This window comes from Crocuta crocuta, unplaced genomic scaffold, assembly GCF_008692635.1.
Source record: "Crocuta crocuta isolate KB4526 unplaced genomic scaffold, BGI_CrCroc_1.0 scaffold396, whole genome shotgun sequence".
NCBI lineage: Eukaryota > Metazoa > Chordata > Mammalia > Carnivora > Hyaenidae > Crocuta > Crocuta crocuta.
Genome location: NW_027533259.1, coordinates 1204297 through 1229876, shown reverse-complemented (window position 1 = coordinate 1229876; position 25580 = coordinate 1204297). Strand labels below are relative to the sequence as shown.

At 41.8% G+C, this 25580-nt stretch overlaps 2 protein-coding genes across 9 annotated transcripts in view; one reads left to right on the top strand and one right to left on the bottom strand.

Moving 5' to 3' along the window:
• Positions 1–16088, top strand: part of KMT2E (lysine methyltransferase 2E (inactive)) — a 99936-nt gene extending 83848 nt beyond the window's left edge. Inside the window, 13 exon segments of the mRNA XM_077746913.1 lie at positions 3702–3866; positions 4326–4634; positions 7857–8111; positions 8267–8411; positions 9137–9387; positions 9765–9821; positions 9955–10518; positions 11512–11798; positions 12640–12728; positions 12826–12951; positions 13128–13225; positions 13915–14680; positions 14683–16088. Of these exon segments, the coding sequence (XP_077603039.1) occupies positions 3702–3866; positions 4326–4634; positions 7857–8111; positions 8267–8411; positions 9137–9387; positions 9765–9821; positions 9955–10518; positions 11512–11798; positions 12640–12728; positions 12826–12951; positions 13128–13225; positions 13915–14680; positions 14683–15323 (3753 nt within the window). The 3' untranslated portion in view covers positions 15324–16088.
• Positions 16089–18981: 2893 nt separating this feature from the next.
• The window catches only part of SRPK2 (SRSF protein kinase 2), a 252628-nt gene continuing 246029 nt past the window's right edge, over positions 18982–25580 (bottom strand). For 7 of the 8 annotated variants that reach the window (XM_077746915.1, XM_077746917.1, XM_077746918.1 and 4 more), the window contains one exon: positions 18982–20116. In XM_077746915.1, the coding sequence (XP_077603041.1) occupies positions 19932–20116 (185 nt within the window). In that variant the 3' untranslated portion in view covers positions 18982–19931. The remainder of the gene's footprint in view (positions 20117–25580) is intronic. The other variant, XR_013330892.1, reaches the window with a different exon arrangement.

Sequence of the window (25580 nt, the reverse complement as noted above, 5' to 3'; positions counted from 1 at the left end):
GAAGGCATTGTTCTAGAGAAGCTTTCATGGAAGATGGGTGCATGGAATAAGAAACAAATATCAAAGAGGAGACAGTACTGTGCGGATAAACTGAATCATTGCGTGAAGAAATGGGGATACCCCACCAGCCATAATTACTATTTGGAATTATTTATTGGTAACCAGTAATCTTAACCATTTTTTAAAAGATTAATCTCTAACTCTTGTTCGAGAGGATAAGCAAAGGAATTCCTTTACTTTCTCTGTTTCAAGGCTATGTATGAGTGGGGTAATTTAGCCGGCCGGTCCTACTGGTTCCCTTTCCTTTAAAAGGCAAATTTTTTTTAAGAACTACTTCCTACCTGTTAATAAGGAAAAAGGAAACCACGAGTCCCTAGATGTCTTCATTTTATTTCCTTCTCAATTCTTTAACTCTCGTTACTAAGCACATTTCCCTTTAAAGCTACTGCGGGTCACCCACAGTTCATCAGCTTATTTTCACTCAGTTAAAAAGTACCAGTTATCTCTAATTGGGATGAATTGTAGCAATTTATTCAGTCTGTTTTTCAGTTGAAATACTGTATAAAACTTTAAGCCGTGTTCTTTATTATGTAACCCATGAACTATATTGGACTTCACTTTTTCCCCATTTGTTGGATAGGAGTCTTAGGCAAGATCTCCATTGTCTCCTCCAAGCACATCAAGTTAAATGATTTCAAGTCAGATTTATGTTCCAATGTTTATATATGGAAGCACAAAATTGGAATAAAATTTTCAAAATAAACACTCAAGTGATAAAATGCTTTTAAAGAATAGTAAGCAGACTTTCTTCTGCTTACAGGAATTACAGCACTCTGTGTTTGCTGCTGCAAAACCATAAACTAAGATACAGGCCATAAAAGCAATCTGTTGTTCTCATCAGAGAGCCTTCACAGTTTCAGCTTAGCTCCCAATACTCTAGCATTAACAATGTGTCAGTTTCATTCCTGAAAGGCAACCCTATTTAACTGTAATTCTATAATTCTGGCAATTCAATAATTGCCCATCTCACAGATAATACACTGAGGTCTGCTCATGGGCTTGGAATGAGTCCTGGCTATAGAATATGCAGGTTATAGAATATGTCTTATGTGACAAATCTGAACTACATCAAGCACAAATGTTAGGGTCTGCTGAGGTTGATTAGGACTCCTAATTTCACTAACCCCCTACACAAGCTGTAATTACCCTAAGCCATGTATAAAACTGGTTATTTTTCAGTAAAACTGGTTATTTTTCAAGTAGGTCTATAAAATTGGTGCTAAGTTTTCAGTCACTAACTAGATACTGTACATACAGTAATGTGTCAAAGAATGTATGGGGTTTATTGGTGAAAATGCTGACCTGTGAACATTCAGGAATTTAAAGTTAGATCAGTGTGCTAATTATTTTTTTCATGTAGAAAATCAAAGGCATGCTTACATTTCCAACATTTGTGTGTTTTAAAAATGAAGTTGGGTTAAATGTATTACGATATCTCTTTAGTGCTTCAGCTGACAGTTGTAGTAAATGGGAAAGGAGTTATGCTTTATTTTGCTTATGCAGTGTCAGTGGTGGTTAAATGGAGAGAGTAAATTAGGAGCCAGGAACCTTGGGTAAGAATTATGGCTCTGCCTTTGAATGAATCACTTAATACACATGGGCTTTGGTTTCTTCAGCAGCACAAGACTACATTTTTTTATTTTATTTTTTTACAATCTTGACTAGCTCAAAAAGAGTCATCTCTAAAGGATTTTCCTTTGACTGTCAGTCAGTTGTATTATTTACAAGGGAGTTCGATTTTTAAATGAATGAGTTTGGTCCTTATATCAATCTCTGACCCTCACTGTAACCATGTAAAACCAGTGAGTACTGGACTGTGTCAAACTTCTTTTGTCATAAATTCATATTTATCTTAAATACTGGTAATTTTTTTACACATAAAATAAGTTTGTTTCTTCTGGAAAAATGTACTTTTCTCAGACCTATTTAAAAATTTTTTAAACAGATCAAATAACCACAATAATTTACTCCTTCTCCTCTCTCCACACCTGCTCCCCTGTTCAACAGATGAGAGAGAGAGCATGACCAGTGGAGGGACAGAGAAGGGGGTGGGGACAGAGGATTGGAAGAGGGCTCTGCTCTGACAACAGCGAGCCCGATGTGGGGCATGCACCCGTGAACCGTGAGATCATGACTGAGCCACCCAGGTGCTCTGAAAATTGTTTTCTAATTGCTCCAGATTTCTAAATTTCAGATATTATAAAAGCGCTGATACAGAGACAAGGTTTTTATAGAGAGCCATAAATGAAAGGAGGTTGAGTAAAGTGATTGAAAGACCAGAGATACAAATTAACTAAGGAAAGAATTCAGCTTTAAAACTTGTAGTTCCAGTGAAAAGACCACTTTTGCCTCTGTTGTTTTAGTGCCAGTTACCCACCCCAGACCAAGAGTAGTAGATGTAGATATTAACAAGCAATCTTACCTCCATGGACCTCATTTTTCTTACCTGTAATATAAAGAGACTGAAGATAACTTGTTTTCTAAGAGTGACTAATTAGAAACTCACTATTGTCAGAGGAGTTCAATTGACAATTTTTGTCCCCTTACTGAGTGTAAAAAATGAAGAGAAAAATACAGGCAAGAGTATAAGCTGAAATTTTCAGTGTGTGTCTTAATGCTTAAAACTCTGGAATTAATTACTGGAACTAAAGCTCCAAAGTGGAGAAGACCGTGGATGCATCCTGACCTTGAGTTTCTAACCCTTCTTCCCCATGTCACTGACAGAAGAGGAAAGCCAAATGGATCTGAGACTCAGGACTTGGTTCTTTTCATCTGGAGAACCAGACAGGCAGTGAAAGTGCTTCTTCCTGTTTCTGGTTGAAAACGGGCCAGGGCTCTGGGTCTTGCTTTTAATATTTTCTCTCCAAAGAGAACTGAAGGTCAGAGGAACTCTTGCTGTTCCAGTCCCTGCCTTGAACTGTTAGTGGAAAACAGGTCAGAGGGAAGAAGGATGCCTTAGAAGAACTGTAATAGAGGGCAAGAAAGCTAAAGTACAAATAATAATTGACGCTTAGGGGATGCCCACCATTTTCCAAGTGCTGTTGGCAAGCTGCACAGATATCTTCTGTTTGAACTCAGTAACAATTCAGTGAAGTGTAATTATTATTCACATTTTTTAAAAGGCTTAAAAAGGTTAACTAGAGTTGTGAAGTTGCCTAGGGTCACAGAGACTGGTAGAGCTATAATTTGAACCCAGGACTTCACCCTGTATTATCCTGGTACCACAATGTCAATTTCTATGAATGCAATCTTTTCAACATTCATTGATGTATGAACTTTTCAGATCTTATTTGAAAGAAAGGCTAACTTCCTCTTAAAGAGATTTTCAGTTTGGTAGAGCAAGGTAGTTTTTAATGTTTTTGTTGTTATTGTTGTTTTGCTTTATCCTTATCAACAGTGATCCAATAAGTATTCATTCCCTTCCTGAAGTGTATTTGTAATGACAGGGTTTCTGGAGAGATTTTGGACTCTGAGACTCTCCAGTGAATATGCCTTCCCCCACCCCCAAGTATCATCAATAGAGGGTTTTGCTAACAACATCACAGAATTTATTTTTTATATTTTCCATGAACATTTGCAATTTTGAACTGTACTTCAGAGCAATGACATTTATTATGTCACTTGATATTTAAATTTTGTAGACAAGAGAAGAAAGGAAAATGGAAGCAATTCTGCAAGCTTTTGCCAGACTTGAAAAAAGGGAGAAAAGAAGAGAACAAGCTTTGGAAAGAATCAGCACAGCCAAAACCGAAGTTAAAGCGGAGTGTAAAGATGTGCAGGCTGTCAGTGACGCCGAAGCTACTCAGGTTTAGTTCTGTTTTCATCCTTAAGCACTTGCCCGTGAGATTGTCACACCTGGTTTAGTTGCATCTGTAAGGAATTCTTACTGTCTGATGCTGCTTTTATTTATTTTTGAGAGAGAGAGCGCGCGCGCGCATGAGCAGGGGAGGGTCAGAGAGAGAGGGAGATACAGAATGCAAAGACAGGCTCCAGGCTCTGAGCTGTCAGCACAGAGCCTAATATAGGGTTCGAACCCACGAACCATGACCTCATGACCTGAGCTGAAGTCGAATGCTTAACCGACTGAGCCATCCAGGCGCCCCCTATTTGCTTTGTTTTTGAGTAAGAAAAACGTTAATTTAGTATATATCAGAATTCAGAGAAACATTTAAGAAAATTAGCTCCTGAAGTGGATTAATGCTTTTACATTTCAGCTTCTCACATAAACAATATCAAAAGTTCCACTCTGTTATATTTTGAATTAGGAACAAGCAAAAGAAGAAACTGCTAGCAAGCCCACCCCTGCCAAAGTGAATAGGACAAAACAGAGAAAAAGCTTTTCTCGTAGCAGGACTCACATTGGGCAGCAACGGCGCAGACACAGGACTGTCAGCATGTGCTCAGATATCCAGCCGTCTTCTCCTGATCTAGAAGTTACTTCACAACAAAATGATATTGAAAATACTGTACTTGCAATAGAACCAGAAACTGAAACTGCACTAGCAGAAATAATTACTGAAACCGAAGTCCCAGCACTTAATAAATGTCCTACAAAGTACCCTAAAACAAAGAAGGTATGATTCTTAATGAATGTAGGAACTGTTTTCTAACAGTGTCTTATGATGTGAAACAGATTTGTATTTTTAAGACTTAATCTATAACACCTTGTTAGAGAACTGAATAAGAGGCATAGTTATTACACCTAACATTTGTTAGTTTTATTATTTATTATTATTTATTAGTTTTGTTATTTATTCATTATGAGAGAGAAAGAGACAGTACAAATAGGGGAGGGGCAGAGAGAGACAGAGAGAGAGAATCCTAAGCAGGCTCCACACTGTCAGTGCAGAGCCTGATGCGAGGCTATAACTCCTGAAACCATGAGATCATGCCCTGAGCTGAAACCAAGAGTGGGGCACTTAACCAGCTAAGCCACCTGGGCACCACCACCTGACAAAGTTTTTAAATCAAGAATGAGAATCACAGAACTATAAAAATCAGTCAATAGAAATGCTTGAATCATTGGTTTTGAAGACAGTTATAATATTCACTCTATTAATATCTTTTTGTATTGCTAATCTAATGTAGTGATTTTAAGAATTTATCAAAATTCTGGTTTTGTGTGCCCTACGTACTGAGTTTACACTTCTTAGAAACAACTGGTTTTACATGTTTTCCTTTATTTTTTGTATTTCTTAAAAATTTCAGTGTAGGTAGATTACAAGAACGTGAAGGAATTATTGGTTGCCATAAGGAATGGTAGTTCTAGATCAGTTTGTTCATCTTTGAAAATCTGTCACGTTAAATGAGGCAATTATGAAAGTATTCACTGAGATAAATCAACCCAAGCTTTACAGCTCAGAAATAATAGAACATCCTTATGAAGCTCTTACCCCAACTTGAGTGTAGTAGATTGGAGCCGAGATACCAAAGCGGTAATCCTTAAGATTCTTTGGGGTATGGTTAGATCATAAATAATTCTCTCACACACTTACAACAAAATATGTTGAGACTTAATTTATTTCGTCTTTGTTCTTACCAAATTCAGAACGGTTTATAAGTAGTGTGAAGCCAGGAGAAATATATTCAGTCAACACCTACAATGAACCCAGGAATGTACTTTCAGAAGTCAATCAAAGGGTTAGTTAGAGATAAGATCTAAACACAGTTCTAATTGTAAGTCTGTCCTCTTCCTTACAGACCCTCAGATCTTCAACAAGCAAGCCAACACTTGCCTTAATAATGAGCAGTTAAATATATGCTAATTATACTAGAATTAAAAAAACAAAACAATGAAGTTATTTTTGCCTACTTTGGAAGGACAAAAAATAACTGCAACTTTTCTTTGTAATTTGGCTTAGTGAAAAGAAACACTTATGGTTAAAGAGAAGCTACAAATAGACATAATTCTTGCCTTTCAATTTTTAAGTGACTAAATTATTGTGGTGTTCTCTATTTAAATACCTAATCTGAGATGTAGACTCTTCAATTGTATTTGATTCTCCAAAAAAGCCTCTTTTGCCACAGGTTTTGTTGATGGTATTTCCTTATTTTAAAAAATTTTAATGTTTACTATTTTTGAGAGAGAAAGACTGCGAGTAGGAGACGGGTAGGAGACGAGTAGGAGAGAGAGGGAGACACAGAATTCAAAGCAGGTTCCATGCTCTGAGATGTCAGCACAGAGCCCGATGCAAGGCTTAGACTTGTGAACCATTAGAACATGATCTGAGCTTAAAACTGAGAACCCCAGGCGCCCCTTTCCTAATTTTAAACAGTATACCCTTTGAGTACCGAATTATCATGATTTCTCCTAGTGTAAAGGCCTCATTTAATTTAATAACATAGTACTTATTCTGTGCCAGATACTGTTTGAAGAGCTTTGTATATGTTATTTAGCTCTTTTAATCCTTGCAATAACCCTGTTTGTAGAGCTAGTTTCTATTTTGACCCTTCTTTTACAGATAAGGATTGAGCTGTGGAAAGATTGTATAACTTGATCTGTGGAAAGGTCACAGTGTAAGTGGCAAAGCCAGGAATCATAATGCAGGTGGTCTGGCTGCAGAGTCCGTGTGCTTTCTGCTTGTTGTTCTGGACAGTTTTGTATACACTGAGGAAAAAAGAACTAGAATGCTTATAATGATTATCTCTGGAAGACAGGATGTGGGTAGATCATTCTTTTAATGTGTGTTTATTTGTATGTGCGAGAATGTATTACTACTTTTAGCATTTTTTTTTTTTTTACAAACTAGTTACAGTAAAAATAAAAAGGATACCATTTGATCAAAGGTGAATGCCCACACAGCAAACAAAATGTGCTTGTGATGACAAAAATAATCCTTATTTCCATGTCCGTTACAATTGAACTTTTTTTTTTGCATTAAAAAAGATTTATTTATTTCTGAGAGAGAGAGACAGAGACAGTGTGAGCAGGGGAGGGTCAGAGAGAGGGAGACACAGAATCTGAAACAGGCTCCAGGCTCTTGAGTTGACTGTCAGCACAGAGCCTAATGTGGGGCTCAAACCCACAAACCCGAACCGTGAGATCTTGATCTGAGCCGAAGTCGGACGCTTAACCGCTTGCTTAACCGCTTAACCGACTGAGCCACCCAGGCGCCCTGAGGATTATGTAAATTTTTTTTTTTTTAGTATTTTTATTTTTATTTCTAGGAGAGAGAGAGCATGAGCAGGGGAGGGTCAGAGAGAGATAGGCTCCAGGCTCTGAGCTGGCAGTCAGCACAGAGCCCGACGCAGGGCTCGAACCCACAAACCGCGAGATCATGACCTAAGCGAAAGTTGGACGCTTAACCGACTAAGCCACCCAGGCGCCCCGGATTATGTAAATTTTTAAACAGCAATGGTCAATGCCAGCATTGCCCACCCCCCTCCCCCCTTTTAATGTATACGCACTGGTCTCATCTCCTGGGGAATCTGACAGGCAGTCAGGGTAGAAAGGCACTGCATAAAATCAGATTTTTCTAATAGAGAACAGAAGCAGTAGCAAATCTAAATTTAGTGTTTGTGTTTAGAAGATGGTACTGAATCTCTTAGACTTGACTTTTACAGAAAGTACCATTATGTGATTTCTTCCTGCAAAGTACTATTGTATAAAAGATTCTAGGAGTGTAGAGGAGTTAACCCAGGAAATGTACTGATTTTTTGGACATCATATATGAATGACTTATATTAATGTATCATTTTGGATAATATGTTTTCAGATTTGGGGTCAGAATGTTCTGTAGGAGCATCTGTGTAATTGTAATTACGTGTAGAATGATCCACATTTCTCTTTTCTCTAGCACTTGGTCAGTGAATGGTTAAGTGAGAAGAATGAGAAGACAGGAAAACCTTCTGACAGCCTTTCAGAAAGGCCTCTGCGCATAACTACAGATCCTGAAGTGTTAGCCACACAGCTCAATTCTTTACCGGGCCTCACTTACAGCCCCCATGTATACTCTACTCCTAAGCACTATATCAGATTTACTTCACCATTCCTTTCAGAAAAAAGGAGAAGAAAAGAACCTACTGAAAACATTTCTGGCTCATGCAAGAAGGTAAACTGTTCTCTGGATATAAAAATCTAGGAGGAGCCAAGGCTAGGCTCCTTCCCTGCTATCATTCCTGGCAGTGAAATGCTTTTAGAATCAGCTTCACATTTATAGGCTGTATAAACATCTACAAACTGACTTCTATTCATTATGTATTTCAGCGATGGTTGAAACAAGCTTTAGAAGAGGAAAATTCAGCAATTTTACATAGATTTAATTCACCCTGTCAAGAAAGATCCAGAAGCCCTACAGTCAATGGTGAAAGTAAAAGTCCACTACTATTAAATGATAGCTGTTCTCTTCCAGGTAGAATTTTTCAGTACTGTTTTAGTGTGAACAATGTGGCAGTATATAAATGGTTTTTACAACAGACATATTCTAGTTACTGTGTACTTTATAAACGTTTATATATTTTTTGAGAGCAAGCAAGCATGTGCAAGCAGTGGGGAGAGGGGCGGAGGCAGAGAGAGAGAGAGAATGAATCCCAAGCAGGCTTCATGCCCAGTGTGAAGCCCAGTGTCTGGCTCCATGTTACAACCCTGAGACCATGACCAGAGCCAAAACTGAGTTAGATGCTTAACTGACTGACCCACCCAGGAGCCCCAAAAAGCATATTGTTGAATATTTTCTGTCCTCTAACCTTTTGGATGAAGATAAACATGAAAACCTTAATTTGCAGTAGCATGTATGTTGGGGTTTAGGGGTGAAGTTTTGAGTTGCTTCTCAGATTCAAAAGAACTCTTAGAATAAATCAGTTAAATTAACACATGTAGTTGTAAGATTTCTTAGAGACTCCTAGGCCTGTAAGTCATTTGGCAAGATAATGGCATGCTGTAATAGTAAAATAACTCATTTAGGGGTGGGGAGAGATTGCTTTGTGTGAATAGTATCTTTAAAAACCCTGAAATTTAGTTTGGGGGTAAAAGTCATCCTAATTACTATTGTTGATGTTTTGATCTTTCCCAGAATATATTACAGATTGTAGCACATACCAGCAATATAATGTCTGTGAATTATTATTGCATCAACAGATTTAACTACACCACTAAAAAAACGAAGACTTTATCAGTTGCTAGATTCTGCTTACTCGGAAACCTCCACACCAACTCCCTCACCGTATGCTACACCAACCCACACAGATATTACTCCCACAGACCCGTCATTTGCCACTCCTCCACGGATAAAATCAGATGATGAAGCTTGTAGAAATGGTTATAAGCCCATATATTCACCAGTTACCCCAGTAACTCCTGGCACACCAGGAAATACCATGCACTTTGAGGTGAGAAATTTAAATTGGGGAAAATAACCCTGTGGGATTGATTGGTATTTAAAGGCACCTCCCTCCTCCTCCTCTAACAACTAGTGTACTGAGAGTAGAAAAAAAGTTTTTAACAAACCAAAGAGCAAATCTGGAACGTTCATTTATGGAAATTTAAACTTTCACATTTTTATTAAAATGAGCATAATGTTCATCTTATTTTGATACTCAGTGTATCAAATTGATCTTCAGGCAGACCTCTTACGTGGGAAATGGAAATAAAACAGATAAGAAAGTTTAAAACCAAAGTCTGTGTAATAGTTGGTCTTCATTTCTATAAATATCATGGATTTAGTTTCATATTTTAATTTTCAATTCTAATTATTTCTTTTATATAGAATATTTCTTCCCCAGAAAGTTCTCCAGAGATTAAGAGACGCACTTATAATCAAGAGGTAAGGAGTTATTTGGTAAGGTTATTTAAACTGGTGACCTTTGCTTATTATTATTTTGCTTAAATTATGAAGAGATTTTAAAGTTAGTCTCAGTGTGGTTATTTAATTTTTTTTGTTTTAATTCTGTAAACAGGGATATGACAGATCTTCGACAATGTTAACATTGGGGCCTTTTAGAAATTCTAATTTAACTGACCTGGGTCTGCAAGAAATAAAGACTATTGGTTATACCAGCCCCAGGAGTAGGACTGAAGTCAATAGGCAGTGCCCTGGAGAAAAGGATTCTGTGTCAGACCTTCAACTGGGACTCGATGCAGTCGAGCAAACTGCCTTACACAAGACCATGGAACCGCCTCCACATGACAGGACTGATCCTACCAGCCAGCTGGAATCTACTCACTCTGGACGGGGCACAGTGTATTCTTCCTGGGTAAAGAGTCCTGACAGAACAGGAGTTAACTTCTCAGTAAACTCTAACTTGAGGGACCTGACACCCTCACATCAGTTGGAGGTTGGAGGAGGCTTCCGAATAAGTGAGTCAAAGTGCCTGATGCAGGATGATACTAGAGGCATATTTATGGAAACACCTGTGTTTTGTACTTCAGAAGATGGGCTGGTTTCTGGTTTCGGACGGACTGTTAATGACAATTTGATCGACGGAAGTTGCACACCCCAGAATCCACCACAAAAGAAAAAGGTTACAAATTTAACGATTTTAGTCCTTTTAATAGTGTTTTTTTCATACTGCTTCTGAGGGTTAGGGGTAGTTATGTGTTATCGGAGGCATTCATACTTAGTTATTCAAGTTAAATTTTTGATGTGTACATTTTAAACCTTTTCTAAATGCTCAATTAGCCAAGTGTTTACAGACCAGTGAGACATTCTTTAAGCAGGGTTTCAGAGACTGAAACCTCGAGACCATTTATTTCGCTGAAAGAATAATGTAAAAATAACCACTCCCCAGCCAAATAAACAGAGTTGAATAATATTTGTGCTGTTATCCTCATGTTACAGGTTAGCAGGCAGCCTTATATTGGAGAAATGCTTCGTTCCTCATCCGTAATATCCATAGTATTTAGGCCACGGATATCAGTATTTGAAAAGGATTATATAGGTACTACCTGAAGTTCCCCGATTTACCACCATTTGGTTGGTAACAGAGTGTTAGAATGCCTTATTTCAGAGGAATGGGATGAAATACAACACGTATTTTCTTTGTTAATAGGCTTATTGCTTTGCAAGTTAAAAGAATTTTAGTGATGTGTGCTTTTAATTTTTATAACAGAGTCCAGTTGGCAACTTTGTGGGAAGCAATGTAGTATAGTGGAAAGAGCACGGGCTTTCAAGTAAGACCTAGGTTCGAATCCCGGCTCCAACACTCACCAGCTGTGTGACCTTGAGTGAGTGAGTTACTCAATTTCCTCATCTGTAAAATGGGGATGATAATATACCTATTTCATAGGGTTGTTGTGAGGATTAAATGAGATAATGTATGTAAATCATCTAAATACAATGCCTGGCAATATAATAGGCATTGATAATTGTTAATTGTTATTATTTGTTCACAATCAAATTACTTTACATAATTTTCCTAATGTAAATACAGTAATTCTCTTTAGAAAAAAAGAATAGATTGACACTGACCTATAAAACACGAATAAAAGATTTGCTTTTCCTTTTCTTGCTTCAGGTCTCTCTGCTAGAATACCGTAAAAGACAGCGTGAAGCTAGGAAAAGTGGCTCCAAGGCAGACCACTTTCCTCTGGTTAGTGTGTCCCCTCATGCAAGTGGCAACTCGAGCAGCAGCGGTGACGGGTGTGGCAGCAGGACTGAGAGCGGGGAGCAGGCAGAGGGCACCGCGGGCCTGCCGGTACCGGCGCCGCCTACGGTTTACAGTGCTGCTTCGGAAGAGCCCAGCAACAACTGTCCCATTAAGGAAGCTTCTGCCAGCGAGAAGAATGAACCGGAAGTTCAGTGGTAAGTCTGTTTTAAAAAACCTAACTGGGAACTTTAGAACTCTGGGTAGTATATGTGTGTATGTAATTAGTCTCCGTGCTTTATCCTCCAGTCAGGACCCTTTACATAGCTGATTTTGAACGCAGCCGTATTTGTAAAGAGCTGAAGTCTGCTGTTTTGAAAAGCACACACTTTCGTTAATGAATTCTCTTCCTGTCTGTCGTTCTCCCAGTGCTGAGGAGATAGACGTCTGTGGTCATAATTTGGAGAGATCCTCTTGCTGATAGGGTTTTAAACCAGCTATGTATGTGCCTGTGTTAAGGGTCCACCGTGCCTCCTCTTTGATAATTTTCACAGCTTTCACACAAATACTCCTCTCCAAAGAACATTTATCACAGGCAGCATCATGCAATTTTCTTATACACCCGTATTACCAGTTACAGAAAAGAAGAACCAACGTTAATATTTCTTCAGTAGGAACAGAGGGTGGGTCTTGGCAAAGGGCAGAAAGGCTCGTTTGCTTTGCTCCTCAGTCCCCATACCCTTAAGAGCTTCCTGCTTTCAGATACAGGGTAATTTGCAGAGCATTGGACCCTGTAGTGACATTCTGGATGCTGATACACTGCCCTTCAACCCCTCACCCTTTCACCAAGGAAGTTGCTTAAGACAAAGAAATGGAGTCTGACTGAGCTCTTGGAAGAGATGAAGATTTTTAAAAAAGCTGTTTTCCAAGCTTTACACCTAAGTATTCTCCTAGCAGAGTAAAAGCCTTGGTCTGAGAGCACATGCTGACCGTTAAGGACAAAGAATAAACTAGCTGGCAGTAGCTTCCTTGAATTGACGGTATGATTTTCTGTTCAAGGACCGCTTCAACCTCAGTGGAGCAGGTGAGAGAAAGGAGTTACCAGCGAGCTCTGCTCCTCAGCGATCACCGAAAAGATAGAGATAGTGGTAAGTGAGCCTGTGCCTGCAAGTGGAGCCCGCTGACCCCTTTGCACCCCCATTCTTTGCGGTTCTAATGTTGTCTTTGGGTCTGCTTCACCTCCAGGGGCAGAGTCGCCATGTGTCCCATGCTCACCGGGTCATGTTCCGTCTTCACCTCCATCTCATTCAAATCACATTCCCCAGTTGCAGCCCCAGGGTCCAGTCCCTCCTTTCAGTGAACTTATGGAAGGTCAGTAAGCAGAGGACCGATCATGGTTACTGTTTTAAAAACCTTTTTAAATCAGAAGGGAGAGCGCCTTTATAAAAACGTGGTTTGAATAGAATTTATGTTGCTTTGTAGTGTTAGTTACAAGACAGTACGGTCGCGCAGTCTTCCATTTACTACAGGTTTCTTCTGCTTTACAGATCCTGACCCTGAGAATCCAGACTCCATGACCACAAATGAATGTCCATCCCCAGACACCTCTCAACATACTTGTAAAAGCCCTTCAAAAATGAGCAAGGTAAGAAGATTGACCTTTGAAGAAGGCCATTCAGAAAAGTGAATGGTAATCTGCATAGGGAGGTTTTTCTGCTGTTATCAAGTATCAGTTTGTGATTTTTGGACGCTTTTTGACCAAGTGGCCTAATGTACTCACTGTGCTTCCGTAGTTACATTTTTTTCTCCTAGAATTCCGCCCCTGGGACACTGGGTGGTCTGGTGTGGTGGCGGTTTCATTGGAAACTAAAGATGAGGGACTGGAGATCGATTTTCTTTCTCCTCATATGTGACTTCATATATATTTAATAGTTTTGTACTTGGAGTACTTCTATTTGAACAATGTAAAACATGTTACAAATCACAACGGTTTGGGTTTATTTACCCAAACCAAATGATCATTAGGTAAGGTGTAGAAATCTTGCAGAATAAGGGTTAAAAGCCGGTTTCATTGCTTAAGGGAAAAAAGGCAAATTTAATATAGGGACCATTATTTCCTTAACTTGATCGTAATAAAAATTAATTCAGGGAATTCAGTTGAAGCCCAGTAGCACAACTTGTAGCCACTGAAAAAGCAGGCTTTTCAGTATCCCAAGCCTCTGTGATGGACTTCTAGACTCTACATTTATGAACGAGGGTGTAAATAACATTAAATACCATGATAACAAACCTCAATTGACATAAACATTTCTTACATATGTTTCCTTTCCATAGCCTGGTTCACCGGGACCTGTACTTCCTGTCCAAGCACATGGGAAAATACTCACAAAGGCAGAGTCCCATTGGGAGGCGACAGTTACTGTGTCAGAAGTGGAGAACGGTGTTCACCTGAAAACAGAGCTCCAACAGAAACAGCTATTAAGTAACGCCCAGGCGCTTTCCAAGAATCCCCCTCCTCCTCAGCCACTCGTCCGAAGCTCATCCGAGCAACTTCCACAGAAGCTGCCCTCTGCGCCAGTGAAGGTGCACTGCCCTCCGTCCCCTCACGGAGAAAATCCTCCCAAGGCCTCAACCCCTCACCCACCTGTACAGCACGGTTATCTCTCACCAAAGCCCCCGACCCAGCAGTTAGGATCCCCCTACAGGCCTCATCACGCGCAGTCTCCTCAGGTGGGAACCCCTCAGCGAGAGCCTCAGAGAAATTTTTACCCTGCGGCACAGACCCTTCAGGCCAGCACTCAGCAGGCCACCTCCGGAGCATTATTCACCCAGACCCCCTCGGGACAATCTTCAGCCACGTACACCCAGTTCAACCAGCCAAGTCTGAACAGCACGGCTCCACCCCCTCCACCCCCTCCGCCTCCTTCTTCCTCATCTTATTATCAAAACCAGCAGCCCTCTGCAAACTTTCAGAGTTATAATCAGCTTAAAGGTGGGCTTTCCCAACAGACCGTGTTTGCGTCGGGACCAAATCAAGCACTTCCTGGCACTGCGAGCCAGCAAACCGTCCCAGGACACCATGTTACTCCGGGGCACTTCTTGCNCACCAGCCACACTCTGTGGCTCACGTGGTGGGGCCCGTTCACGCCGTCACCCCTGGGTCGCACATTCATTCGCAAACCGCGGGCCACCATTTGCCACCACCCCCTCCGCCTCCGGGTCCCGCCCCTCATCACCATCCACCACCCCATCCTTCCACGGGACTCCAAGGTCTGCCAGCACAACACCAGCATGTTGTAAATTCGGCGCCGCCTCCGCCTCCGCCACCGCCACCTTCCAGTGTTTTGGCTTCTGGGCACCACACCACGTCCGCTCAGGCCTTACACCACCCGCCTCACCAAGGACCTCCACTGTTTCCTTCGAGTGCTCATCCAGCCGTGCCACCGTATCCCTCCCAAGCCACACATCACACCACTCTGGGGCCGGGACCCCAACACCAGCCTTCTGGAACAGGGCCACATTGTCCATTACCAGTCGCAGGTCCTCATCTCCAGCCCCAAGGACCAAACAGTATTCCAACACCTACTGCTTCAGGGTTCTGTCCTCATCCTGGCTCTGTGGCCCTGCCACACGGGGTTCAAGGACCCCAGCAGGCATCTCCGGTGCCTGGACAAATCCCAATTCACAGAGCGCAGGTGCCACCGACATTTCAGAACAATTACCACGGTTCAGGGTGGCATTAAAATGGACTCCAAAAACATTTTTTAAAATGCTCTGTAAGATAAACTGTATATTTCATATGTACCTGTTAAGGTACTTTTTAAAGCTTGTACATGAAACTTTGTATAAAAAAAAGAAAACAAAAAAAACACCAGTGCTCTTTCATTGTATTTTTCCCATTTTTGCTTTTTAAAATTCCTTAAAAGATGTGCTGTTAAGCCAGTATTAGGTATCTTTATTTTGTAAGTGAACATTCCAGCTGTTTTTCTGGCAGTAGATTTGATGCTACACGATCTTTAAATTTTATTGTTGCAGTTAAATTCATTTAGTGAATGTTTTCTATATTATTTTATACATATGCATTTAAGTACACAGCTAAGTAATGGCACTATGAGGAATTTCATTTTTCTTCCTGTCAGCAGTTCTGTGAGTGCATCTTAGGTATAAAAAAAATGCAATACAAATTTTTATAGTTTGGTGTGGACATGGCTCATTTTGTTTTACCGGTTATTTGCGAGCAAAATGTAATTTAATGTATAGATGATTTTTAACGTCTCCCGACACACTGTAAATACTGCATTTCTTTTGCGTATATAACTGCTTACAGCTTTTCTCATTGGATATATAGCATTGTACATATGACAGGTCTTTGCAAAACTGTGTGATCTTTGTGAGAGTAGTACAGTATATGGCCTTTAATTTCTTTTTTATTTTAAATATACTGTCACATTGAAGCACTGGTTGGGCATTTTAATTCATGTTAATAAATCACAATTATGTCAGTTTTACCAGATTGTCCTGTACAACTTGAGATTGGAGTCTGTTTAAAAAAAAGTTTCAATTTTTTTCAGATCTAGTTTGTAAGGAGCCTTCTCTTCTCTTTAGCGACAACCCCTCAGCAGTCGTCAGGAGGCAGTAAAGGGTTGCTCCTGTGATGCTGCTACTTGTCACTGTCGTAGGAGCAAAAGTCACAGGAAACTGCTATGGAGGTGCCACCCACGTGTCCTTCTACCTGACCTCATACAACGTGAGCCCGTACCGTTAAAGTGTCACACGTGACATAGAGACTATAAAATATGGAGTAATTGGGCCAAAAAACACAAATATCTAATTTGTACACCTTAGGACATGCGTGACGGCAATGTCCCGATTACTCAAAATTATTTGAAAACCTTAACATTTACTATTGTCTAGCTATAAGATTCAGAAAAAGGAATTTTAAAAGTTTGTTTTGGGTGTGCAAAAGGAAAGGAAGAAGGTATTATTCTCAAGTGAAATGAAAACAGCCTCTTTCTAATGAACATTTTGCTGTTAGGAAATAGGAAATGATAGTTACTGTTTCGGAAAAATAAATTGTCTTCTTTGAGGAGGATTAGTTAAGTACAACTGACAGTAATGACATGTACGCATTTTTCCAGTTTTTATCTAATGGCGTCATTTGGCACAGCACAAAAATTGTGTGCTGGAGAAAAAAGTGAACAGACTAAAAAATGACTGGATAATATTTGGCAGTAATGAAAGTCACATTGTGCACTTTTAATTCCCATTTCCTTCTGAAAATTAGCTAATGAGGGTACATTGAGAGCCATGTTTAGGGCTCAATTCTAATCAGCTTCAAGTTTTAAAAGAACTTACTTAGGTCAACTCTGCCCTCCTTGAGTTTAGCAAACAAACTTCTACTTCCTGTATTCACTGAAGAAACACTTGTCCAAGAAAAACATGGCCCTACGTCACCCGGCCCAGTTGTTTCGAAGAACGAAGGTTAACTATTAGCACAGCGACCAGCACTACTCAAACTCTTGAAAGGACTGTCGTCCTAAGAATTTAGAATTCCTGTTATAAATCTGCCCACGACACACAGAATTTATAGAGAAGCTTTTCTATGAATTGCAGGATCTTACGTAATTCCTCAACTCCTCAATGAAGGACACACGTACCCTCAAATACTGTCCTCTACCAAAATTTCATTAAAGTTATAAAAAAAAATTCATGGAAGATTTAAAAGCGGAATTTAAGGAATAAACCCAGCTAGGGATACAAACTGAAGTTCTCTGGCCAAGAAGAACAGTGGTCTGTCATGCTAACTAGGGAGGATCCAGGCACAGGAAGAAGCAAGTCAATAAATCAATTTTCACCTAAAAAGTTCGGCTCTCCTGAAGGCCCTGTATCTTTTTTTTTTTTTTAAAGCCTTTGGGCAGCTCTATCTAATTTGCAACCAGCCAGGCTCTCACCTGCTATCATCACATGTGGTCCACTGCTTGTCCTTCTCCACGAAGGCCTGGCGCGGACCGGAGAGAGGCAAAGCAGGACGTTCGCTAGAGAGGTCGAGCTGGCTGCAGTGTTCCGTAGAACCCGCGCTCCTCACTCGGTTTTTTTGTAATGGATTCTTTATCATCAAGCCACCAAGTTCCCGCCAAAACCCATACTATATACCTAATACAAACATAGATATTATATTCCTTCTAGAACTTTTTTTTTTTACATTGTACACCAGTTAGGCTCTTGTAAGGGACAGGTCTTTACAAACTTCGTAACAATCTAGTTTATTTTCTAAAATGAGCCGCAGCTGCATTAGACATGTTTCATTCAAGTGTGCTATTAACCCTGATACAAATTCTTCAGTTAGGGGAAGAGGAAGACATAGATACACTTTGTGGTTCTCGTAAGAACGGATCCTGGTAAGACTGTGTCGGCAGCCACCATCCATCGCAGAACCTATATGGTAACCTACACCCTCAGCGGAAAACCTCAGCACGCACGCTTCATACGGGGTTCTGTTCCACCTCACAGCGCTATGTGATTATCATGCTAACTCCTGAAAGACTGGGTCTTGTTCCCTCCCAGTGAAAACTAGTAAAAAGAGGGAAGAAAATCTGCAGTGCTCAAACACAATGTCATCAGTATGGATTTGATGCAACACGAATGAAGAATCACTGAAGTTCTAGGCACTGAATCTGTACTACAGAAGCTCTTCTAAATTCATATTCTACTCTTACAACAACACAATGAACGATTTCCTTGGAATAAGCCTTAATGCATGTTCTACGGCTACGTTTCCTGCAACGGGAATGTGGATACATCCTTTGGTTTGGGTTACACTATGCTAAAAGGAGAGCAAATGTTTGTTGATTCTATCGCTTCAAATACAGGCCAATGACCAAGGCAATGTCTGGAAAAAAAAAAAACCAAAACACTTTAATTTTTAAGACAACCGCAAGCACCTCAAACAATGGATTATTATTACAACACTTGTTATCTTTTCACAATCTAGTTATTGCAAAGGCATATGGATAATGTTAATGGACAAAGTCAAGAAAAACGAGGCACCTTAATGAATGTAAAATTTTTAAAAAACCTGACATTCACTCCACTGACTTCTAAAAGAGGCTACATGAACCTCTGTATATTACATTCTAAAATCGTATTGCCTACAATGGTTTGTGTCCTGGATTCTACAACTTTAAGGAAATGCATAAACAAAATTGTGTGCAGCCTGCAAAGGGAAAATCATTTTCTCACCTTCAATGCATGGGAAGACAATGAAAAAACTCGTAAAATTGCTGTAGCCACGCATATAACTGCCTCTGGAATGAATGTGATCCGTTACCTCTCAGATGTTAGGATCATGCCCACTGCATCCCTACCTGTACATACCACACCTTGGTTTTAGACAAACACAAGTAAACTTTTCAAAAAAAAATATATATTTTCTAATTCCACACACTGCACATGGTTTTCGTTGTCTGATTTAATCTATGCAGAGTTTAACTTACAGTGTTTGGAGGAGGCAACACCACATGGTACCGAGCCATCACATTTTTAAAGGGAAATTGCTCCTTTACCTTAAAAGTACTTTTAAAAATACGCAAAAAATATGAATGGGAGTGCTAAAACTATAATACGTATTTTAGAATGAAAGCATGTCTTTTCTTGCTTTAAAGTGCCATATAGGGAATGACAGAACTCGGAGTCACTTTGTTTAAAATCCAATGTAAAAGGGCCATTATGGAATGACAAGTCTGCACAGCTCCTGGGAGCAGTTCAAGTTCGCTACATGCAACTCCGGCTACAAAGCACTCAAGACTTGGTAGCTTTTCTGAAAGTGGAGTCCCCATCCCATATTTAATGGAAATAAACATTTACAGGGTGCATTTACATACACTATATTACAGGAATGATGTCCCTTTGCCAGAAGATAAAATTGTACATTTCCTTGCTATTTCTTGGTTCCCACTTGATAATTTCTTAAGATTGTAAATTATATAGTACTCAGCTAAAATATTTCTTCATAAATAGTTACAAAACCTGCCAAAACACAAGGGGGAAAGTATTTTCCGTTCAAAAAAAAAACCTGACATTTGAATGTCACACAAGAAACGATGCTTAGAGACATGTTATTGTTTCCAGAAGAGAGTGGGTCAGTAAACTACTAAGCTGACGACAAAGACTACCTTCCCCAGGGTCACAGTGCACAAAGAGCAGAATGTCAAACAACAGTACCTCGAAGCAAAATAAAGGTCTGAGGATGAAGCCAGCTCACTTGTAATCCCGTTAGAGAATGAGAGTCACCATTTAGGTCCAATGTACTGGAAAACATGTGCTAGCTCAGAACGCTCTACCGGTAGAATCTGCTAAGAATTCAACCAAGGATGCCGAAGGCATTCGCCAGCTGAGGCTCGTTTCTCTGGAACCATCTCTAACATCGGGATCAGGAAATCTGTAAACTGTGCGGCATCTTCGTGGGGCCAGCCGTACTTTTCCACAAGGACATCAAAGAGGCTCCAGGGCTTCAGCTTGGTGATATGCCGTAGCTCTCCTGCAGGGAAGAAATGGGCAGCGTCAGGAAAGCTCCGAGTGTGCACTTCCCACCGGCGGCCCCGCCAGGCGTTCGGTGAAGCGGACGCCTACCTGCCGTACGCTAAGCCACACGGGAGGCCTGCTCCCCCCATGCAGCGGCCAGGCAACGTCCAGTGGCCATTGTTATTTGGCATAAGCCCGGCGAAGGCAAACAACGGGTTCACTGAAGAGGGAACAGTCCCCCAGGATGTTTGCTTTTTTCTTTTTAAGTTTATTTAACTTTATTCTTATTGAGTAATCTCTGTAACCCAGCATGGGGATCGAACTCACGACCCGATATTGACAATCACAGGCTCCACTGGCTAAGCCAGCAGGCCACCACACCTGGAATGTTGTCATCTGCGAAGACTGACAAAGGCACTCTCTCTCTAATGTTGCATCTTCTGCAATTTGTAAATTTGCTTTAGAAGCAGCTTTAAGATACACATGATGTAAGCTCCTTGGACCATTATTTCCGCGTGTGACCGGGCACAGGAAAGCGAGTCTTTGCGTCTAGCAAAGAGAACTTTCTCAGATGGCACAGGTGTACTTGAGCTCACTAATCCAACACGGTAGCTGCTAGCCAGATGTGACCGCTGAGCCCTGGAAATGTTACCAGTGCGATTAAACAGTCACAATTAGCGGCTCACGTGCGGGGCAACGCAGCTCGAGATGCCAACCTGAACCAAATACCACTCAACTACACTGGCTGTAAAATCTAAGAGCCCCAGACATCCAATCTTGAAGCCATGCTAGCCGTAGCACCCCAGGGGTAGGCCACCAGGCACCCGACTCACACAACAGAACGACTAACAATCTAGGAAAGGGTCTGAAAACTAGGACGGCCTTTTTCAAAATAGGTAAAAAAAGCAGATTTAACTCAAACTGCCAAAAGGTCAGGATACCTTTCATTAGGATTACTTCCTTTTCTCTTCCCCTTAGAAATGTTCACAGGATGCCCCTCCTCTCCTGCGGCTCACACAGACACACCGTCCAGTGGCCGTTCCTGCCCCCCCCCCCCCCCGCACAGCTCTGGGCTTAGACTGCCCGCCAGTCCCGCTGAGGCAGGCACCCCCACGTGAAGGCCAGCTGTCCCCTTCTCTTCCACTTGCACTAACCCACCCGCCAAGGGAGGGGTCTCAAGGTGTGCATTAAGGGACGCTCACTACCGGGCTTATGTACTAGGTATTTTCAGGAGGCTTGGTCTGTTTCACCCATTTATGTGTCTCAATTTGGACCATCCTCCTCTTTCTTTAGTCACAAAGAAAATAAAAGAACATTACAGAAAATTACAAAACAAGAAGGAGGAATGACCTGTAACCCCACCCACAAGGGTTTTTTTCTTTTGGCCTCTCCTCTCATGGTCCTATGAACCTGTATGTCTACAGAGCCGTCATCGTCACGCGCACCAGATCTGGAAGAAACAGAACTTTACAGAATGTTTCTTGCTGGAAGGATGGCGTGCAAAGTAAACGGGGGACGGAGTTCAGCGTGGCTTCCAGACTGCAGGTCAGCTCTATGTGGGGGAGGGGAGTGGAGGGAGGGCATTTAGAGGAGGCAGGGTTTCCTCCTGTAGGAGGAAGACTGTGACCATGAGAGCAATCACTCAAAGTTCATCCCCTTTAATCTGGGAAGTCCAGCTCTAGGAGTCCAGCCTAAGAAAATAAGCCCTAGCACCCCACCCCCCACCCGCCCCAAGTACATGTACTTGCAAAATCACAGATGCTCAGTGACGGAACGGTGGTTACAGAAACAACAAACCACGATGCATCAGCGTGATGAACACCATCTCATGCTACTTAGTAACGGAGGGAAATTATATGGCCCAGCATCTGGTACTAAAAGAAGAATAGAAGAGTATGATCGCAAGAGTAGCCTTCAAAGTGCCCCTCAAGATGGAAAGCAGGTGCCCCCAAACATCAGCTTTGTTAGGTGGTGGCTTCTGTCTCTGCATTCTCCGTAAGGCAGAGACACCTTGGAGCTCTGTCTCTGACAGAGACCCTGGAGCTCACCAGAGCAAGGTTTACAGGAAATGGAGAAAGTTCGCACAGATCCTTCTACAATGAGTCCTCGGGAAAGGGGACAGAAATTCACTGACCTCCATCTATTCTGACCTGGAACGAACACTCCCCGGGTTTGCGAATGAACGTTACCATGGAGAAGCACAGTCCGCTCAGAGCGAGGGCTCTGTCTCCGAGGAGGCCAGTTTTAAACTAAAATCCATCAACAGGCATCAAATTAAGTACCATCTTCCATGAAAGAGAGAAGCTTTACCACAGCAGTCGCCTTAAAATCTGCGTAACAGTGATGACAACAACACAAGCTGAAAGGCCACGAAAATCTATGTATTCAGACCTAACGAGCTATAAAGGGATAAAAACACTTCCCAAGAACAGACTGGAACACCTAACGCACCCTGACCAGCTAACCCCACACAGAAAGCCACGTGCAGAGACGCGTCTGTGACAGGAACGTACGCAGCAGGCACAGTAACCCCCAGCTCCGATGGGTGCATGGGGCCACACCGCCGCCTCGCCTCCAGGAGGAACAAGGACGTGATTACGGAGACACGGACACGGGGAAGAACTAATGCCAAGGGGAAAAGGCAGGAAATCAAGTGGCCTCGGCCCGACAAGGACATGCGTACATTCTTACGTTCCGCTCAGTAAGAAACAGTGTTACCAATGGTTGATAAAGGCCATTTAAAAACAAGCCCTCAACTCCCAAACGTGCACATCTGCCGCTAGCGGGACGAGCAGGGACCCCGTCACCTCCATGACCACCACTGACGATACAGAATGGAAGAAGAAAACGCGTGAGAGACTACTTTGTGCTCTCAGTTCCTACCGTACAAGTAGCAGGACAAGTTAACAAATTTTTACCCTGACAACGTTTTCTCCCTTAGGAAAACACACCAAGATATGTTTCACTCAAACAAATTCTGCAAAGAACCAGACACTTAATAGTGACAGACTTTATTGTTTAAACCGCCTCCTTCCTTTCCTTCTTAAAGACCACCGAGTACCACTCAGTCTTTCCTCGGGAGCCCAGCAAGGCCAGCCGGACGGCCCTACCCTCAGCAGCCCCTCGTGATCGTAATCCGCTCAGAGGGCAGGGTCCCCTTGACGGAGCTGAGGGAAACAGACAGGAACAGGCCCCCAGGACGGCTCCTCCACCCACCAAGTCAAGGCTTTGCGACCTGCTACTGTATTTGCCAGGCCCAGATTACCAGAGTGCTTTTTGAGGAAGAAAGTTAAGAACTTCCAGTAGACTCCTCCTGAAGATCATTTTAAGTGACCTGTGAGAAGGAAAGTACTTTATTTTGTCCACTAAAATTATAATATTCCAGAATTAAACATATAAGCATATAGGGGACTGTGAGGCAAAGCCTTGTATTTCGAGGAACACTGGTAACTAGAAAAGAAACCATGATATAAAATAGATTCGGATGAATTTCAGGGCACGTAGATAGAGAGGAAACCTGTCCACAAATACTGGCATACAAGCAAGACACAAAACAAGAAACAAAGAAATTCCTACAAATTTGTAGGTCAATATCTGAGTTCAGCATCTGTATAAGCCTTACCGCCAACATACAAAAATTAACTCAAAATGGATCACAGCCTAAAGCGTAAGAACTAAAACTATAAATTCTTAGTAGAAAACAGAATAATCTCTGTGACCTGGAAGCAGACAATGGTTTCTCAGATAGGACATGAGAAGCCCAAGTAACAAAAACAAGTAACAAAGGAAAAAGTAGAAGATTGGGCTTCATCAAAATTAAAGCCTTATACTTGAACTATCACACATGTGCATTTAAACGAAGTTAAAACAGGGGCGCCTGGGTGGCTCAGTCAGTTAAGCGTCCAACTCTTGTTTTTGGCTCAGGTCATGATCTCACCATTCATGGGATCAAGCTGCAAGTCTGACTCTGTGCTGACAGCGTGGAGCCTGCCTGGGACTCTGTCTCCCTCTCTCTCTCTGCCCCTACCCCAACGCGTGCTCCCTCCCTCTTTCTCCTCTCAACTTAAAAAAAAAAAAGAGCCAGAAGTAAAAACACGTCTACGCAAAAGTGTAAAATATTCACAGCAGCATTATTCATATGAGCCAAAAAATGGAAACCCACATATTCATCAACTGGTGAGTGAAGAAACCAAACAGGTCTCTCCATACATCAAAAGCAGAATATCGGGGCGCCTGGGTGGCTCAGTCGGTTAAGTGTCCAACTTCGGCTCAGGTCATGATCTCACGGTTCTTGAGTTCAAGCCCCGTGTCGGGCTCTGTGCTGACAGCTCAGAGCCTGAAACCTGCTTCGGATTCTGTCTCCCTCTCTCTGCCCCTCCCAGGCTGTACTCTTTCTCAATCTCAAAAGTAAACATTAAAAACAAGCAGAGTACTGACACATGCACCCACATGCACGAGCCCTGAAACAGGAGTACACGGAAGAAACCATCACAGAGTCCACACACTGATTCCATTTACACAGAAACCCAGAGAGAGAAAGAGAGAGATCGATTGATCAGAGGTTGCCGGGGGTCAGGGTGGGAAAAATGCAGAATGAATGTTGATGGGCAAAGGGTTTCTTGTCGAGAATAAAACTATTTTGAAATCAGACGGTGACGGCTGCCTAACTCTAGAATATTCTAAAACCAACTGAACTGTACACTTTTTAAAGGGTGAATTGTATGGTATGTAGACNGTCGGACGCTTAACCGACTAAGCCACCCAGGCACCCCACAACAAAATAACTTTAAAAGAATCCCAATGAGGCACCTGGGTGGCTCAGTCAGTTGAGCATCCAAATTCGGCCCAGGTCATGATCCCGCATTTTGTGGTTTCAAGCCCCGCATTGGGCTGTGTGCTGACAGCTTGGAGCCCAGAGCCTGCTTCAGATTCTGTGTCTCCCTCTCTCTCTGCCCCTCCTCTGCTTGCACTCTGAATCTCTGTCTCCCCAAAAAAAGTATTTTTAAAAAATTTAAAAAGTAAAAATAAAAAATAAAAGAACTCCAATGCTGCGTTAGTACATGCACTAAAAATAAACACTAATCTGCAGCTCATGATAGACGACATGCATACATGGGATGAACTAACCAGAACCTAACTGAATACGTCAGAGCAGGGATTTCATAACTTTTTCTGCATCTTATGCTCAAATTCAAAACAAAATGATTAAAACACTAGTTCAGACCTATGATCAGTGGGAGCCTGTGGTCTACGATTTTCCCAAATGTCTCGGCGGTGTGCCCCGTGTCCCTCTCTCTGCCTCCAGGGCACGGCACCATCACCGCCGAAACCTCCCGTCTTGCACCCCAACCCTAGCAGGGGGGCCTTGACCATGCAGCCTTCAAACTGGGCATGTGGGCGCCACGAGGGACACGGTGTCACCTGCTTCTGGCTCACCAGAGATGAAGATTCAACACAGGGTCGCATTTCTAATTTGCTTA